The sequence below is a fragment of the Salvelinus alpinus genome, chromosome 23 (assembly GCF_045679555.1).
Source record: "Salvelinus alpinus chromosome 23, SLU_Salpinus.1, whole genome shotgun sequence".
NCBI lineage: Eukaryota > Metazoa > Chordata > Actinopteri > Salmoniformes > Salmonidae > Salvelinus > Salvelinus alpinus.
This window is the reverse complement of record NC_092108.1, coordinates 43,193,050-43,210,199: the sequence shown is the minus strand read 5'-3', so window position 1 is coordinate 43,210,199 and position 17,150 is coordinate 43,193,050. Positions and strand designations below refer to the sequence as shown.

Below are 17,150 nucleotides of genomic sequence, written 5' to 3'. Positions count from 1 at the left end.
CGGACAGATTGTGAATACAATTAGCTATCCCTATATTAAATCCTATGAAATATTCTCAAGGGCACACAGAGAAAGGTCAAGAGAAGTCTTATTCATCTTGAAGGAATGTGTTCCTATCAAACTTGCGGGATCAAACACATATTGGCTTTACGATATGCCCGTAATGCATTCATTGGTAATCCCCATGCAGTATTTTTTCCTATTAAGTTTCAATTACACTGTTGCAATTGAAACACAGAAATAACAAAAATAAAAAACTGATTTGTCATGCATCTCCTCAATAAAACCATAAAGTTGAAACTGTTTTTATAATTGTTTTATTTAACCAGGCAAGTCAGTTAAGCACAAATTCTTATTTACAATGACAGCCTACACCGGCCAAAACTGGGCCAATTGTGCGCCGCCCTGTGGGACTCCCAATCACAGCCGGTGGTGATACAGCCTGGATTTGAACCAGGGTGCCTGTAGTGACACCTCAAGCACTGTTTAATGTGCATGCTTTACAATAGGCTTCTTAAAAGCAATATAATTAGTCTTCTGTAAACAATCAAGCCCTTACTAAACCCACATGACAGGTATCTCAACTATATCTCTTTATACTGAAGACCATTCCAAAACATTTGAGACTCTATGCGAGCATGCAAATAATTCCTAAATATGACACATTTTGTTTAGCAATGAAAATGTAAGTGATGCTGAAAACTTTTGTCGTTGTAAAAATATTCAATTCTAAATCAGTTTACACAGGAATAAAAGATTGCAGTTTTCAGAAAGCACTTGAAGCTAAATACTATACATTTTGGAGTAGTACTACAAAGGCACATAACATGTGTTTAGCATATGTATTTACTTACTGTCGGTGGAAATTCCCCCCTTTTTCCATTTCTTTATGGATGTCATGCGTAAATCACGTCACCTTTTCTATTTCTATGAAAGCTGTCTTCTCCATCTCCCATGTACTGTACTTTCATATTGCCTGTGCTATACATTCATAGTGAGTGGGATTTTGATGGTATAGCTAGTACACCGAACGGTACAACAACACATTGAAGAAGACAGTTAAGAAGACTGTTACAATCTATAATTGTGCCTCCTGAAACATTTGAACATTTGAACAGAATAAGATATTCAAGCTTCACTGATTACACATTAATAAGCTAATTTACAAATCTGGGTATTGTTTCTTTTTCACAGTTCAATTATTAGATAAGCTTTATAAATGATGTGTTCCACCTGAATATTAATATCCGGATGAAGAACTCTTTCATCTGCACAGAATAATCATTTGAATATCCCACAAAACAATTCGTATGTTTGTGGGAAATCTATTTTAAATCCAAAGCCAAAGACAACTTTCGCTCTAGCCACACTCACTGTACACATTCAATCAGTGATACATTTGTTATTAATCTTGTTTCATTTTTGGTATCCCCAGTCAGAATTCTGCTCCAAAGTCGAGGCCAAAACTTCAACACTGTTGCTTTCGCTCCATCCAAACTTTCACTGTACACGTTCATTCAGTCACAAATACGGTCGTTTTGGTACCCCCACCCCCCTCACTCATATTTAATCTGGACATATACAGGCTGCTGGTGGGAGTCTACGTACACGTTCTGCTCCTCTCTGTCTGGGGTGATTCTCTCTGGGGTCCCATTGTGTTGCGGCTTCTCGTTGACAGTACTACGCAGGGTCAGTTGGGTGCAGCCGGAGGTCAGCTGGCGCACGTGACCGCCGCATGAGCCGTAGCGACACGTGACCTGCCGGAACATCTCCCGGAAGCGGGTGGACATGAGGCTGTAGAGGATGGGGTTGACCGCCGAGCTGAGGTAGAAGAAGACCCCGGAGACGATGTGGACGTACTCGAAGACCAGGTGGTGGTGGCCAGTCCAGGAGTTTATGAAGCTCCACATGAGGCGGTCAATGTGGAAAGGAGCCCAGCAGATGCCGAAGACGATCACCAGTACGCCTGGTGGAAAGACGGACAGTTGGATGGACAGAAAAGCAAGCAGACAGATGGACGGAGGGGCAGATAGGCACTCAGACAGACAGATGCAGACGGACAGGCGGATAGAAGAAAATACATTTGCAGACATTGAGAACAAGACATGTTTAAGTGACAATAAACATGTTTAGAAACGAATATATTGGTTTGTACTTCAGCACAGAATTTTAAATCCAAATTCAAGAGATCGGTCTATAATTTGTCACTTTCCAGAACGTCTTATCATCTGAAAGCAAGAGCAATATTTAAGTAACAATGGACACGATTAGGAACTAATCTTTTAGTTTGTACTTCAGAAAATACCTGTAAAGCCCAATTCAATGGAGATATCGGGCTATAATTTGTCATTTCCTCTTATCTCCTCTCAACCCTTCTGGTACTGTAGAGAAAGTGGGTGAGGACTTACACAGCATCTTGCTAATTGAAAGAGTTTTAAATCACAATTGAATATAGATATACAGTAGGTCTATAATCTGCACATGTCCAGGACATTCTGGTACTATAGAGACAGTGGATGTGAAACTCACATAGCATTTTGGTGACCTGCCGGTGGCGTGCCGTCTGCTGCTGCCTGTGGACACTCCAGTGGCTGTCCGAACCAAAACTCGGCCCGGTCCCCAGCCCCTGCATGCCCCTCTCCATCCTCAACTGCAGGCCAATGCGCAGGTACAGCCCAGTGATGATGAGCATGGGCAGCAGGAAGAAGACCAGCGTGGTCACCTGGATAATCAGGTTGTACATCCACCGGGGCTTCACCATCATGCAGATGGCCGACTCGGGGAATTGGCGCCCGAACCGGTTTCCCAGCATGGCCACCCCGTGGAGGCTGGTGTTGGGCACGGCGCACGCCATGGACATGGCCCACAGCATCAGGATGACGTGCTTGGCGTGGGCACGAGTGGCGACGTGCTTGACCTTGAGCGGGTGTATCACGGCGATGTATCGCTCCACGCTCAGCGCTGTTATAATGAGGATGGACGCAAAGCAGACAGTCTCGAACAGGAAGGTCTTGAAGTAGCAGCCGCCAGCACCGAACAGGAATGGGTAGTTGCTCCACATCTCATAGAGTTCCAATGGCATACCCAGGACTAGGACCAATAAGTCGGACACGGCCAGACTGAATAGGTAGTAGTTGGTTGGCGTCCGCATCACCTTGTTGCGCACGATGACGCTGCAGGTGAGCATGTTCCCTAACAATCCCACAATGAAGATGATGAGGAAGGTAATGCAGACAGGCAGGAACATGGGTGACCGCCGGAAGCCTAGAAACTTCTCCAGGTACTGACTCCGACTCAGGCACATGTCCTCCATGTCATCAGCACTGATGTTGCCCAGGGCCCAGGACAAATTCCAACCCAGCTGGTCAGGAGTGGTGGCAGGTAGACCCAGAGAGGAACAGTTATCCTGAGCCATTGTGGTTTATGGGGACAGAACACCTGAGGGGGAGAATGGAGATAATGAATGGAAAGAATAGGAACGGAAAGTTTTGCTTGTCTCAGTGTAGGTGACAGTTAGTTTAACTCCAGTCTGAACTAACAACATCTAGCAGTTTTTGAATAACCTTGTTAACAATAATTGCCCTCAGCAAATGTAAATGAGAGCTTTGGGGAGACTGATTGAAATGGATGTCACATACAGTCAGGTCCAAAATAATTGGCACCCTTGATTTATTTTTATTTTTTTATTTAACCTTTATTTAACCAGGAAGGGCTCATTGAGATTTAAAATCTCTTTTTCAAGAGCGTCCTGGCCAAGATAGGCAGCACCAAGTCATTACAAAAATTACAGACAGACAACATGAAAAACTACAAGTAATCTAGTAAAAACCATTGAATTCACAAGAGTATCACAAAATCAAAAACAGCAAATTAAAAACATTGACAGGTCAGGGAATCAGCCCCAAAATCCTTCATCAGTGATTTAAAAACACCAATCGGGACAAGTTCTTCCAGTTTAAAATTATTTTGTAAGGTGTTCCAAGACGATGGCGCAGAGTACATAAAAGCCCTTTTAGCAAATTCAGTTCGGACATTTGGAACAGTTAGCAGGATAAAGTCCAACGAACGAAGAGAATACCCACCACATTTCTGAACAATAAAAAGGTAGTAAACCCAAAATGGCTTTGTAAATAAAAGTATACCAGTGACTGAGCCTACGAGTGACTAGAGAAGGCCAGCCAACCCTGGTATACAAAGTGCAGTGGTGCGTAAGGGTTTTGCAGTTTAAAATAAATCTCAAAGTGCCATGGTAAAGAGTGTCAATTGATCTCAAACACTGAGCGGAAGCATTCATATATAAAATATCCCCATAGTCTAGTAAAGGCATACATGTAGCTGATACTAGCCTCCTGGCTTCAAAAGAAAAACAGGCCTTATTCCTAAAATAAAATCCCAATTTCAGCTTCAATTTTTTTGTAAGTTGTTGAATATGCAATTTAAAAGAGAGGCCGTCATCAATTAGAATTCCAAGATATTTATATGAGGTTACAACCTCAATCTCCTTGCCCTGACAGGTAGTAATAGGTGAAAGGTTCAGAGGTCTATTTCTTGCATTAGAAAACACCATTAGTTTAGTTTTGTCAGTATTGAGGATAAGCTTCAATTGACACAAGGTATGTTGAACAGTATAAAAAGCAGTTTGCAAGTTCTGGAAAGCTTTTGTAAGAGACAAGGCTTGATAAAGATAAGCAAAAAAAAAAAACGGTATAAATTAAATTACACATACTGAGCTATATTATATGCTCAAATTGGAAAATGATATTATTTTATACAAATATAATTGCTCAGAGAAATAGATTGTGTTTCACAAGTACTATATATATTTTAAAGAGGGGTCAAAATTATTTAGCCAAAAACCTGGTTGTCTCTGTCAAGAGGCTGAAACTTGTGGATCTTCCAGCAAGACAGTAATGCCAAGCACACATCAAAATCCACAAAGAAATGGTTAATTGACCACAAAATCAACATTTTGCAATGGCCATCTTAGTCTCCTGACATGAGCCCCTTTGAAAACCTGTTGTTTGAATTGAAGAGGGCAGTCCATAAGCGCAGATGAAAGATATCAAGGATCTGGAAATATTCTGTACGGAGGAATGGTCTAAGATCCCTCCCAATGTGTTCTCCAATCTCATAAAACAGGGGTGCCAATAATGCAGAAAAGTACCTCACACCTACTTTAAAATATGGTGGTGGATATTTTATGTTATGGGGCTATTTTGCTTCCACTGGTCTTGAGGCCCTTGTTAAGGTCAATGACATCATGAACTTTACCAAGTACCAGGACATTTTAGCCAAAAACACAGTTGCTTCTGCCAGGAGGGTGAAACTTGGCTGCAAATGGATCTCCAATCTTATAAAACATTTTTGAAAAATTCCTTAATCATAATAATACATTGCATTTATTACACACTTTTCATTGAAATACAATCAAATTACTACAGCGAGTGAATTAAAAATAAAATAAGAGACAAAACAAGGACACATCTAGACAGGGACACTGACACCATGATGCTACAAAGGACAAGGACAACAAGGGGTACAGCTGTCAACAGAAGGCTTTCTTGCCCATAATATACATTAGTTTGAAACTGATTTTATTTCCTAAAATTATAACAAACTTGTTACCCTCAGGGGTTTTGCAAACACATTTTTTTCCCATGAACAAAGAACACAGTATTATTGAATCAAGTGCCCAAAATAGATCTATTTTGAAGGAGTCATTCACTTGTGATTGCACATGCCGTCTGTAATGAGATGCCTACCTAGATGTATTACCTCAACCATTTAGAAAACCTTTCATCCACCAACCAATGTACTTCATGTAGCAAGAGCAAGTCTATTTTTTTTTTGACGGAAAGGAACAGAATTATTGATTTACTTTTCCAACTCAAATATTTCTTTATATGAGTTATGCTACAGTTCATACTGAATGAATGTAGCCCAATTTAGGCACTGTCATTGTATTTTCCTCTTGTTAGAATTCAACCAAGTGAGATAGATTTTTTTTTTTTCTGATTTCCTGGTCTGTGGCATCAAGATAGACCCTTTCATGTGTGAATGGGTAAATATATCTTGTCTCACTAATACTGCTTTGCTCACACATATTGCAAATGTAATAGAGGATTGCATGATGCTTTACCTTGCCTGATGACTTGTGTTTGCTTGCAGGAAACCCCGGTTACATTGGTGACGGGATCTGGTTCTCCTGCACTCCACAAGGCAGTTTTAGCCCATTAAGCTAAAACCACGGAATTAGCTCGGGGTGCTAATGCAAGTCTTCAGGTCCAGACAAGGTAACTCATCACATGAGCTTGTTTCACAGAACTACCTCTGTTATGTAAATGTTGGTGAATCGAATCAATATTCACAGAAAGATCAACAGGGCTTTCCCGTTCCAAAATTGACGTCCAAGCACATGCTAATTTGCTATTGCACAACGCTGTTGCTCAGAGAAACATGACCAATGCCAGCCTGTCATAAATAATACAAATTGTCTAAACAAAGGAAATGTGTCCAAACAGATTTTGTCTCTCTGAAAAAAAACAATATTAATTATGGTAATTATTATAATAATAACACCTTTACTCAGTGGTGGAAAAAGTACTTGTCATACTTGAGTAAAAGTAAAGATGCCTTAATAGGAAACGACTCAAGTAAAAGTGAAAGTCACCCAGTAAAATACTACTTGAGTAAAAGTCTAAAAGTATTTGTTTTTAAGTATACTTCAGTGTCAAAAGTAAATGTGATTGAAATAATATACTTAAGTATCAAAGGTAAAAGTCAAAGTATAAATAATTTCAAATTATTTTGATTAAACAAACCAGACAGCTCTATTGGGGCGGCAGGTAGCCTAGTGGTTAGAACGTTGGGCCAGTAACCTAGCTGACAAGGTAAAAACCTGTCGTTCTGCCCCTAAGCAAGGCAGTTAATCCACTGTGCCCCTGGTGCTGAAGACGTGGATGTCGATGAAGGCAGCCCTCCACCTCTCTGATTCAGGGTGTTTGGGTTAAATGCTGAAGACACATTTCAGTTGAAGGCATTCAGTTGTACAACAGACTAGGTCCCCTTTCCCTATTTTCTTTTTATTTATTTTTTACGGATAGCCAGGGGCGTACTCCAACACTCAGACATAATTTACAAATGAAGCAATTGTGTTAAGTGAGTCCTCCAGATCAGAGGCAGTAGGGATGACCAGCAATGTTCTCTTGATAAGTATGTGAATTGGACTGCTAAGCATTCAAAATGTAACAAGTAATGTACTTTTGGGTGTCAGGGAAAATGTATGGAGGAAAAAGTACATTATTTTCTTTAGGAATGTAGTGAAGTAAAAGTAAAAGTTGTCAAAAATATAAATGGTAAAGTAAAGGTAGCCCAAAAAACGACTTAAGTAGTACTTTAAAGTATTTGTACTTAAGTACTTTACACCACTGCCTTTACTTGTTTAAGTATTTGACTCTATACTGCCATGCACCAAACCAGCCACGGCTCCAGCTACATTAACCCCCACAGCTTGGCTAAACTCCTGAGACTAATTCACTCCAACCAACTACTGCACTCCCCCATCCAAATTCATATAAACTTCAAGGTTATTAGCTATGGGAAGTATTAAAATATAAAGATGAATATGGAAATACAAATATGCCTTCCACTGTATTATTTATACTGCATAAATGTATACATTATTAATTTGGACATTCTCTTAGTGATACAGGTACTACATAGAGTTTTGAACACATGGCTATTTTTGAAGGAACAAATAGTTACTTGGGAGGTGACTACAACTATTTGAATACAGATCCAAAAAAGTACTACTTTTTTAAATCTATTTGAATACAGATCTCAGAACGTGACTACTTTTCAAAACTATTTGAATACAGATCTGAGAAAGCAACTACTTAAAAATATATATTTGAATACAGGTCTCAGGAATGTACTACTTTTCAGAAACTATTGGCCTTTTACTAATGGCAGGGCTGTATCTGGAGCTGCATGTTGAAGATATAAATATAATGAATAGCAAGCACAATCTCCTATACAATTCCAATCTATCTGACAGTCATGTTTGATCTACACAATACATGTATTAATACATTACTACATTATGTAAATATCCAATTTCCTGAATGTCCATTACCCCAGGTGTACATAATCAAGTCAAACCAATGAACCAATTATATTTTGTACAAATAGGTATAATAAGTTGTGACGCTCAACTACTGTATGACTCGTTCAACATGCCACTGAAAAGGTAAAACGTTGAAATGAATTGAATGATACCTGAACATTCTGCAGAGACATTAAAAGCCATTTGCAAACAGCAAGTTGGATGCTTAGCAAAAACAACTTGTGAAACTCTGTGTCCATCTGAGGGCAAGTGTTCTTGTTTCAAACACACACGATACCATCTTTAAAGGAATGGATTACTCAGAATACAAACTAACATGATTCTGCACCTACCTTGGCTGTGGCTGATTCAAGAAAGCAGTTTTTGGATATTTAATTTCCTTTCTACATTTAATAGCCATATTGTTACTGTTCGCATGCTCAGTAACACTTAACATTGAACTGTTCTTGTGCCTGTGTAATAAAACTGTAATTACTTTTAACCAACATTTTATTAGCTTGTTGTTACATAATACTTTGGTAATTGCATTTTAATAGCATAATGAGCTGAGAGTTTTTGTAAGTACTGTATACAAGAGGAATAGGCGCTGTTCCTTGTTCCACTCCGCTATTATGCAGTCATCAAGCAATTTCCAAAGTCCAAGGTAACAACAATGTTGCTATTGTAATAATCATAAAGTTACTACACTTAAGAACTTGATGTGAAGTGTTGCTGTATTGCCTTATGTCTTACTCATTATGAAAATATATTGTTTGTCATTCTGCAGCTAGAAAATAGGTCTTTTTTTCAGTTGAGGTGATTCCATGTCACACATTTATTTAATTCAAGGCTATAGGCTATATTAAGAGTCAAATCTGAGAGACCTGGGAGGCAACCCGTCTTTCTAGGGAGAATATATTTGTACTATGAAGCGGAATTATCTATATTTAACTTGCTGTTTGCAGATACAGAAGAATCTCAAATATAAAATATTTAGATTTGTTTAACGCTTTTTTGGTTACTACATGATTCCATATGTGTTATTTCATAGTTTTGATGTCTTCGCTATTATTCTACATGTAGAAAATAGTAAAAACAAAGAAAAACCCTTGAATGAGTAGTGTGTCCAAACTTTTGACTGGTACTGTATATGTGTGTAATAATATTTCACATAATTTTATTAGGTGTTGTGTGTTTGCGCACGCCACGCATTTGAAGAATTGTAAATCCATTGTGTAAGGCAATGGAGTTTGCGTAGCGAATTATTCCGATGAAATGTGTCCATATATTGGTATTTTACTGCCACCTATCAGTTGTAACTGTGAATGCTACATGGGTCCATGACTGAGATGAGTTGAGCAGTGTGTCATTTTGTGTCATGGATGAAATATTCCACCATCGGAGGCTATCGCTTGTGTAACTTGGCTACATTGGTATTTACGTTTGGTGGAAATTGTTTGTTAATTTCGATTAATGTTGTTGGAGCTGTTGTGTGTTGTATGGTGACCTTAGGCTTCATCAAGGTTTATTTGTGAGTAAATCTGGCTTTGATAATAGCCAGTGCCTACCCAGGCACCGACCTCACCGCATGTCACTGCAAAAAGGGAACGTTACTCTCTGTGTCTACCAATAACCACTGATGGACACTAATGCAACTTGGATTTGTTTATGGACATTCGTTTATAATAAGCATTCATGGTAGTCATTATGGAAGTGTCCTTCCCTACTCATTTGCCATTGATGTAAAGATGGAAAACTCACCTAGTCCTTTTGAAATGTTCTCTTCTTATTCCTCTTCAGACATGGATGTAAACGAGAGGGGGAAAGGTTGCAAATCAGTGTTCATCAATTGTCCTCCACTGCTACGATTTCAACATTGCAACGAGTCCGTACTTCTGTACTTTGTCTGTTTGGTTCCCCGTGTTCATACCTCTAGAACAGCCGTAGTGAAGACTGAGAGTGTTGCTCTCTGCTCTCAGTCTTTATGAACTGGAGAGCTAAGCGCCAAAAGGAATCTCTCTCTCGCGCTCTCGCTCTCTGTTCTCAGTCTTTATGAACTGGAGAGCTAAGCGCCAAAAGGAATCTCTCTCTCGCGCTCTCGCTCTCTGTTCTCAGTCTTTATGAACTGGAGAGCTAAGCGCCAAAAGGAATCTCTCTCTCGCGCTCTCGCTCTCTGTTCTCAGTCTTTATGAACTGGAGAGCTAAGCGCCAAAAGGAATCTCTCTCTCGCGCTCTCGCTCTCTGCTCTCAGTCTTTATGAACTGGAGAGCTAAGCGCCAAAAGGAATCTCTCTCTCGCGCTCTCGCTCTCAGTCTTTATGAACTGGAGAGCTAAGCGCCAAAAGGAATCTCTCTCTCGCGCTCTCGCTCTCTCGCTCTCACATTCGTCTCCTTTGTTCGAGTAAACGATGCTCAGCTCTCTATAACCTCCTCCTCTCTCTGGTCTCATCCCCTATGTGCAGTCAGATCCATAATTATTGGCACCCTTGATTAGCAAAAAAGTAAAATTAAATAAATAATTCAAATTCTGAGCGATATTGTATGTTCAAAGATATGTCTAAAACATTATTTTATATAAATACAATTGCTCAGACAAAGACATTTTGTATACAAAGTAAAACAAAATGTTTCAAAAAGAAAGGGGTCAAAATTATTGACACCGCTGTTCTCAGTGCATAATCTTTCCACATCCTTGACATCCTTCGTCTGCGTTTATGGCGCTCGTCAATTCAAACCACAGGTTTTTAATGGGGTTCAAGTGCAAAATGAACCATGGTCTAAGATCCCTCCCAATGTAGGAAAAATGCTTGGTTGCCAATCATCATTTTGGACCTGACTGTATGTGGTGTAATTAAATCACTAGGTCTTAATCCTGTGGTACAGTGCCAGACTATGACACTTAGCCACAATTAGGCTGCAGGCTGATATTGACTTGGCGTAAGACCCTCCTTTAGTCTGTTATTATTTTATTTATATATGTAACATTTTATTTATTCAGTCCAGTCAGCATTTATTTATGTGGGAAGTCAATAATTTATTATTTACATTGCCGGCCATTAAGAGGCCTCCGGCAGGCATTTGAGACATCAGAAGAACAGGAAAAGAGAACGACAGGATACTTTTTTAGTAGCTCTAGACTTGATAAGAGGTTCTTGCATAAGGTCTGGCATTTCTGGCATTGTGATATGTCATACCTAGCCTGTTTAAACCAGACCAATGGTGAGCGCAGCGTTCAGTCTGGTTCAACCAGGCTATACTGTATGTCATACTGCTCAGTGCTTTTAGGGAGTAAATTAATCCCATCATTTCGAAATGTAACAGTTCCCGCACCGGAGCCGCCACCGAAGTAGTCCGCACCTTTGGGGGGGGGGGGGGTACTGTCACGCTCTGGCCATAGAGAGGCTTTTATTCTCTATTTTGGTTAGGCCAGGGTGTGACTAGGGTGGGCATTCTAGTTTCTTTATTTCTATGTTTTCTGTTTCAATGTTTTGGCCGGGTATGGTTCTCAATCAGGGACAGCTGTCTATCGTTGTCTCTGATTGGGAATCATACTTAGGCAGCCTGTTTTTCCACCTTAGTTGTGGGTAGTTGTCTGTGTTAGTGACCTGTATAGCCCTAGTCAGCTTCACGTTCGTTTTTGTTGTTTCTTGTTTTGTTGGCGACATTTTATAACATTAAAAGAAAATGTACGCTCATCGCGCTACACCTTGGTCCGGTCATTTCCCTGACGACGTTCGTGACAACACCGGTGAAAACTATAGGTGTAGAACTATTGTGCATCTGTTCCCATGCATTAAGGATATAATGAGATACATGTATTTGTTGGACATGTCTCTGACAAACTGGGTGTCATGGATTGTTGGTGACCATTGTTGGATGGCTGTCATTGTTGTCGGTGACCTCTCACAAACTATCCCAGGGGGTGCATTTCAGGAAACCTTCAGTCCCTTTTCAGTTTTTCTCGTTCGCTCTATTTTGTCCTTCACTTTTCTTCAGGAGAATGCTGAAGGACACGGCAACCTGCAGCTGAAAGAGTCCTGTCAGAGTCAATATACAATATATAGAGGATACTCTATGTCTCTTGCTTTACTGGAATATTCTGGAAGTAATCTTGGCTAAAGCTAGTCATAAGCATCAAAAAATTCCTCAGCATGACCTTGCTAAAAGGGATTATCATTGTCACATCTAATCTTTTTTCCATGATGCTACTTATTTTATTATTTGATATATATACAATGTATGTACAGCATGTCTCTCAACTGTTCAAGACAAGTGACAGAAATCGTTTATTAACTTTTTTCAACTATCGCCCCTGTGTTTATTGACAGATGAGTCTCCTCATCTATCAATAAAGGTCCACTCTGTGATATTAACTGAATGATGGCGTGGGCCTTTAACGGACTATTGAGAGCATGCTACCTCAAACACTACCTTTATGGAGAGGGTGGCTATGATCATAGGTGGACTTGGACTTTTTGGCAGGGGATGCACTGAAGAAAAACTATCGTTGACATAGGCTATGACACAGGCTGTGAAGATGTAACACCAACACGTGAGACAGGGAAAACCAGTGGTGTAGTGGTTCCCCCCAAATTTCCCAAACGGCCCGCCCGGCGAAGGAAAGGCGTCCTGTGTAAAATATTATAATAGAAACAGTAACATACAATACACTCTGAATGACATAAAACGTATTGGTCTTTCACAGTCAGGCCAACTCAAGCTGTACTACGGAAGTAGACTAATAGTAGGTATACTATTGAAACTGATAAATTAGGCTGTCAACTGTCAGAAATAGACAGGTTTCAGATTTTTCCTTTTTTCCCCAGGTTTTTGCTCTCGTACTTTTTAAATAGAAAAACAACAGAATTGGATGTTCTAAGTCCATAAGAATGCTTAAACCACATCAGGAGACCACTTTTGAGGTCTGGGAAAAATCTAAGATGTTTTTATTTTTGAGTGTAGTTCAATTAAATCAATAGTTAAAAATTTAATAAAATTGTATTGGTCACATACACATATTTAGCAGATTTTATTGCAGGTGTAGCGAAATGCTTGTGTTCCTGGCTCTAACAGTGCAGTAGTACATGTGCAGTAGTATCAATTCACAACAGTACACACAAATTTAAAATTAAAAGAATGGAAGTAAGAAATATATAAATATTAGATTGAGTAATGTCGGAGGAACATTGACTAAAATACAGTAGAAATACAGTATATACATATGAGATGAGTAAAGCAGTACGTAAACATTATTAAAGTGACTAGTGTTCCATTTTTAAAGTGGCCAGTGATTCCAAGTCTATGTATATAAGGTGCAGGGTTGCGTAACCGGGTCAAATCAAATCAAATGTTATTTGTCACCTACACGTGTTCAGCAGATATTACTGCTGGTGTAGCGAAATTCTTGTGGAAGCTAGTGATGTCTATTTATCTGATGGCCTTGAGATAGAAGCTGTTTTTCAGTCTCTCGGTCCCAGCTTTGATGCACCTGTACTGACCTCGCCTTCTGGATGGTAGCGGGGTGAACAGGCTGTGGCTCGGGTGGTTGATGTCCTTGATGATCTTTTTGGCCTTCCTGTGACATCGGGTGCTGTAGGTGTCCTGGAGGGCAGGTATTTTGCCCCCGGTGATGCGTTGGGCAGATAGCACCACCCTCTGGAGAGCCCCGCGGTTGCGGGCGGTCCAGTTGCCGTACCAGGCGGTTATACAGCCCGACAGGATACTCTCAATTGTTTGTGGGGGTTTTAGAGGCCAAGCCATATTTCTTCAGCCTCCTGAGGTTGAAGAGGCACTGTTGCGCCTTCTTCACCACACTGTCTGTGTGGATGGACCATTGTAGATCGTCAGTGATGTGTGTGCCAATGAACTTTACACGTGGTCCACCCTCTGCTGTTTCCTGAAGTCCACGATCAGCTCCTTTGTTTTGTTGACATTGAGCAAGAGTTTATTTTCCTGGCACCACTCTCCCAGGGCCCTCACCTCCTCCTTGTAGGCTGTCTCGTCATTGTCGGTAATCATTAGTTACCCTTTAATTCAAGTGTGCAGGAACCTAGAGCACAATTGTTTGGTTAGCAGTGTTTCTGTAGCACATGAGATGGCGTTTGCACAACGAATGACCACTAGATTGATGCAAATAATCATGATATCGTTCTGCCATGTAGGCATAGGTTACTTTGTAGCTAGTTAATTAACATTTAATTGAGAAGGTTTTTGGGAAAGCCTTTCCATCTACCAGAAGACTGTTAGTTAGGCCTATCATTACCATCACTACATTTTTCCTGTTCCTTAAATCTTTGAAACTTGGAAGGTTTACGTCATTTTATGAGGCATACAAAGTACAAAGTCGCCTATAGCCAAAATCTCACCACAGAAATATGGAGGCAGTTATTTTATAAAGACTTACTCGAATCAAATCAAATGCCTCGCAAACAACAGGTGAAAACGAACAGTGAAAAATGCTTAGTTATGGGCTCTTACCAACAATGCAGAAAGAAAGAAAATACAGAAATAATAGAAAAGTAAAATGCGTAATAATAAAAGCAATAATAAATACAAAATAATTAACAATAATTTGTTAATATACACTGGTACAGAGTACCAGTACCAAGTCAATGTGCACGGGTACAAGGTAATTTAAATAGATATGTACTGTACAAATAACTAGAAATAAAGTGAGAGATAATAAACTGTAGCAGCGTATGTGATGAGTCAAAAAGTTCATGCTAAAAGGGTCAATTCAGATAGTCCGGGTAGTTATTTGGTTAACTATTTAACTAACTCTTTAGCGGTCTTACTATGCCTTGATGACTTGGGGGTAGACGCTGTTCAGGGTCCTGTTGGTTCCAGACTTGGCGCATCGGTAGAGCTTGCCGTGCGATAGCAGAGAGAACAGTCTATGACTTGGGTGGCTGGAGTCTTTGATAGTTTTTTGGGCCTTCCTCTGACACCGCCTGGTATGGAGTTCCTGGATGGCAGGGAGCTCGGCCCCAGTAATGTACTGGGCTGTACGCACTACTCTCTGTAGTGCCTTGCAGTCGGATGCCAAGCAGTTGCCATACCAAGTGGTAATACAGTCAGTCAAGATGCTCTCAATGGTGCAGCTGAATAACTTTCTGAGGATCTGAGGGCCCATGCCAAATCTTTTCAGCCTCCTGAGGGTGAAGAGGCGTTGTCGTGCCCTCTTTACGACTGTGTTGGTGTGTGTAGGCCATGAAAGATCCTTAGTGATGTGGACACCTAGGAACTTGAAGTTCTTGACCTGCTGCACTACAGCCCCATCGATGTTTCCTCCGTTTCCTGTATGTTTCCTCCGTTTCCTGTAGTCCACGATCAGCTCCTTTGTCTTGCTGACATTGAGGGAGAGGTTGTTGTTCTGGCATCACACTGCCCGGTCTCTGACCTCCTCCTTATAGGCTGTGTCGTTGTTTTCTGTGATCAGGCCTACCACCACTGTGTCATCATAAACTTAAAGGAGTAGTTTTTTACAACTTGATGTTAGATGGTTCCTCACCCTGAAAGTAGGTTATGGGCTAGGAAAAACTGTAATCCACGGTTCAGTTTTCTTTAAACAGCCACTACAAACTTCCGCCAACTTTAGCCACCACAAGCTAACAATCAATGAAAGTGATGGGAGCATGTGAGCATGTTTAAAAAAAAAAGTTACATCAAACCAAATATGGAGATAATTAGAATTGATTTCAATCTCAAGGTCCTTAGCTTAGTAATGAGCTTAGAGGGCACATTGGGGTTGAACACTGAGCTGTAGTCAATGAACAGCATTCTCACATAGGTGTTCCTCTTTTCCAGGTAGGAAAGGGCAGTGTGGAGTGAAATAGAGATTCTGTCATCTGTGGATCTGTTGGGGCAGTATGCAAATTGGAGGGGGTCCAGGGTATCTGGGATGATGGTGTTGATGTGGACCATTAACAGCCGTTCAAAGGATTTCAGGGCTACAGATGTGAGTGCTACTTGGCATTCTTGGGCACAGGGACTATGGTGGTCTGCTTGAAACATGTAGATATTACAGACTAAGTCGGGGAGTGGTTGAAATTGTCAGTGAAGAAACTTGCCAGCTGGTCAGTGCATGCTCCGAGTACGCGTCCTGGTATTCCGTCTGGCCCTGTGGCCTTGTTAATGTTAACCTGCTTAAATGTCTTACTCATATAGGTTATGGAGAGCATGATCACACAGTCGTCTGGGGAAAAAATGCTCTCATGCAGGGTTCAGATTTTCTTGCCGATCATAGAAGGCATTTAGCTCGTCTGGTCTAGTTTGCAAGCCCTGCCACTTCCGATGAGCATCAGAGCTGGTGTAGTAGGATTCGATCTTAGTCCTGTATTGATGCTTTGCCTGGTTGGTGGTACGTCGGAGGGCGTAGTGAGATTTCTTATAAGCGTCCGGATTAGTGTCCCGCTCCTTTAAAGCGGCAGCTCTAGCCTTTAGCTCAGTGCGGATGTTGCCTGTAGTCCATGGCTTCTGGTTGGGATATGTCCTGTACATACGACCATTGTTGGTAACGATGTCGTCGATGCACTTATTAATGAAGCCGGTGACTGATGTGGCCAACACATATATCCTCATACGCGTTCTCCTGTTCTATTGGTTTTTTTTTCAACTTCTTCCGTTATCTAGCAGCCAAAGACATTACCTTAGTCACGTTAGCAACCCATGCTAGTTGTTGCATCTATAACACTCCCTTCTTTTGAAAATGTATATTTATCGAATTTATATTTCCATCTCTGTCTTTGAAACCTCTCGCATGTGCGGTGCACATTTTAGTTGCATTTTGGAACATTCACGCACAGGCCTACCGCCGTGTGCACATTTATGTGCCAAAAATGTTAAGAAATAATAGTTTATTAAGATTTTAAGCTAAACATTCTGATCTGTTCCACCAGCCTTATTAATTGATACACCATATCTCTCCACTGCACTACTTTGATATGCATCAGTGGGAAATAAGTGGGTATATGACGTATACTGTACCTGCGTATACCCTCCACTACACCACGGCATGAAACACTATCATGTGGTGAAGCTCCTGTTCA

General features: G+C 40.6%; 2 protein-coding genes across 2 annotated transcripts in view; one reads left to right on the top strand and one right to left on the bottom strand.

Moving 5' to 3' along the window:
- The window catches only part of LOC139551084 (ephrin type-B receptor 3-like), a 96,044-nt gene that overhangs the window by 10,449 nt on the left and 68,445 nt on the right, over window positions 1-17,150 (top strand). The window contains exon 2 of the mRNA XM_071362474.1: window positions 6,169-6,293. Within this exon, the coding sequence (XP_071218575.1) occupies window positions 6,269-6,293 (25 nt within the window). The 5' untranslated portion in view covers window positions 6,169-6,268. The remainder of the gene's footprint in view (window positions 1-6,168; window positions 6,294-17,150) is intronic.
- On the bottom strand, window positions 302-10,352 carry LOC139551085 (neuromedin-U receptor 1-like). Its single transcript, XM_071362475.1, has 3 exons — window positions 9,866-10,352; window positions 2,530-3,438; window positions 302-1,966 (listed from the first exon to the last, which is right to left on the bottom strand). The coding sequence occupies exons 2-3, from the start codon at window positions 3,413-3,415 to the stop codon at window positions 1,557-1,559; spliced, it is 1,296 nt and encodes a 431-aa protein (XP_071218576.1). The 5' UTR covers window positions 3,416-3,438; window positions 9,866-10,352; the 3' UTR covers window positions 302-1,556.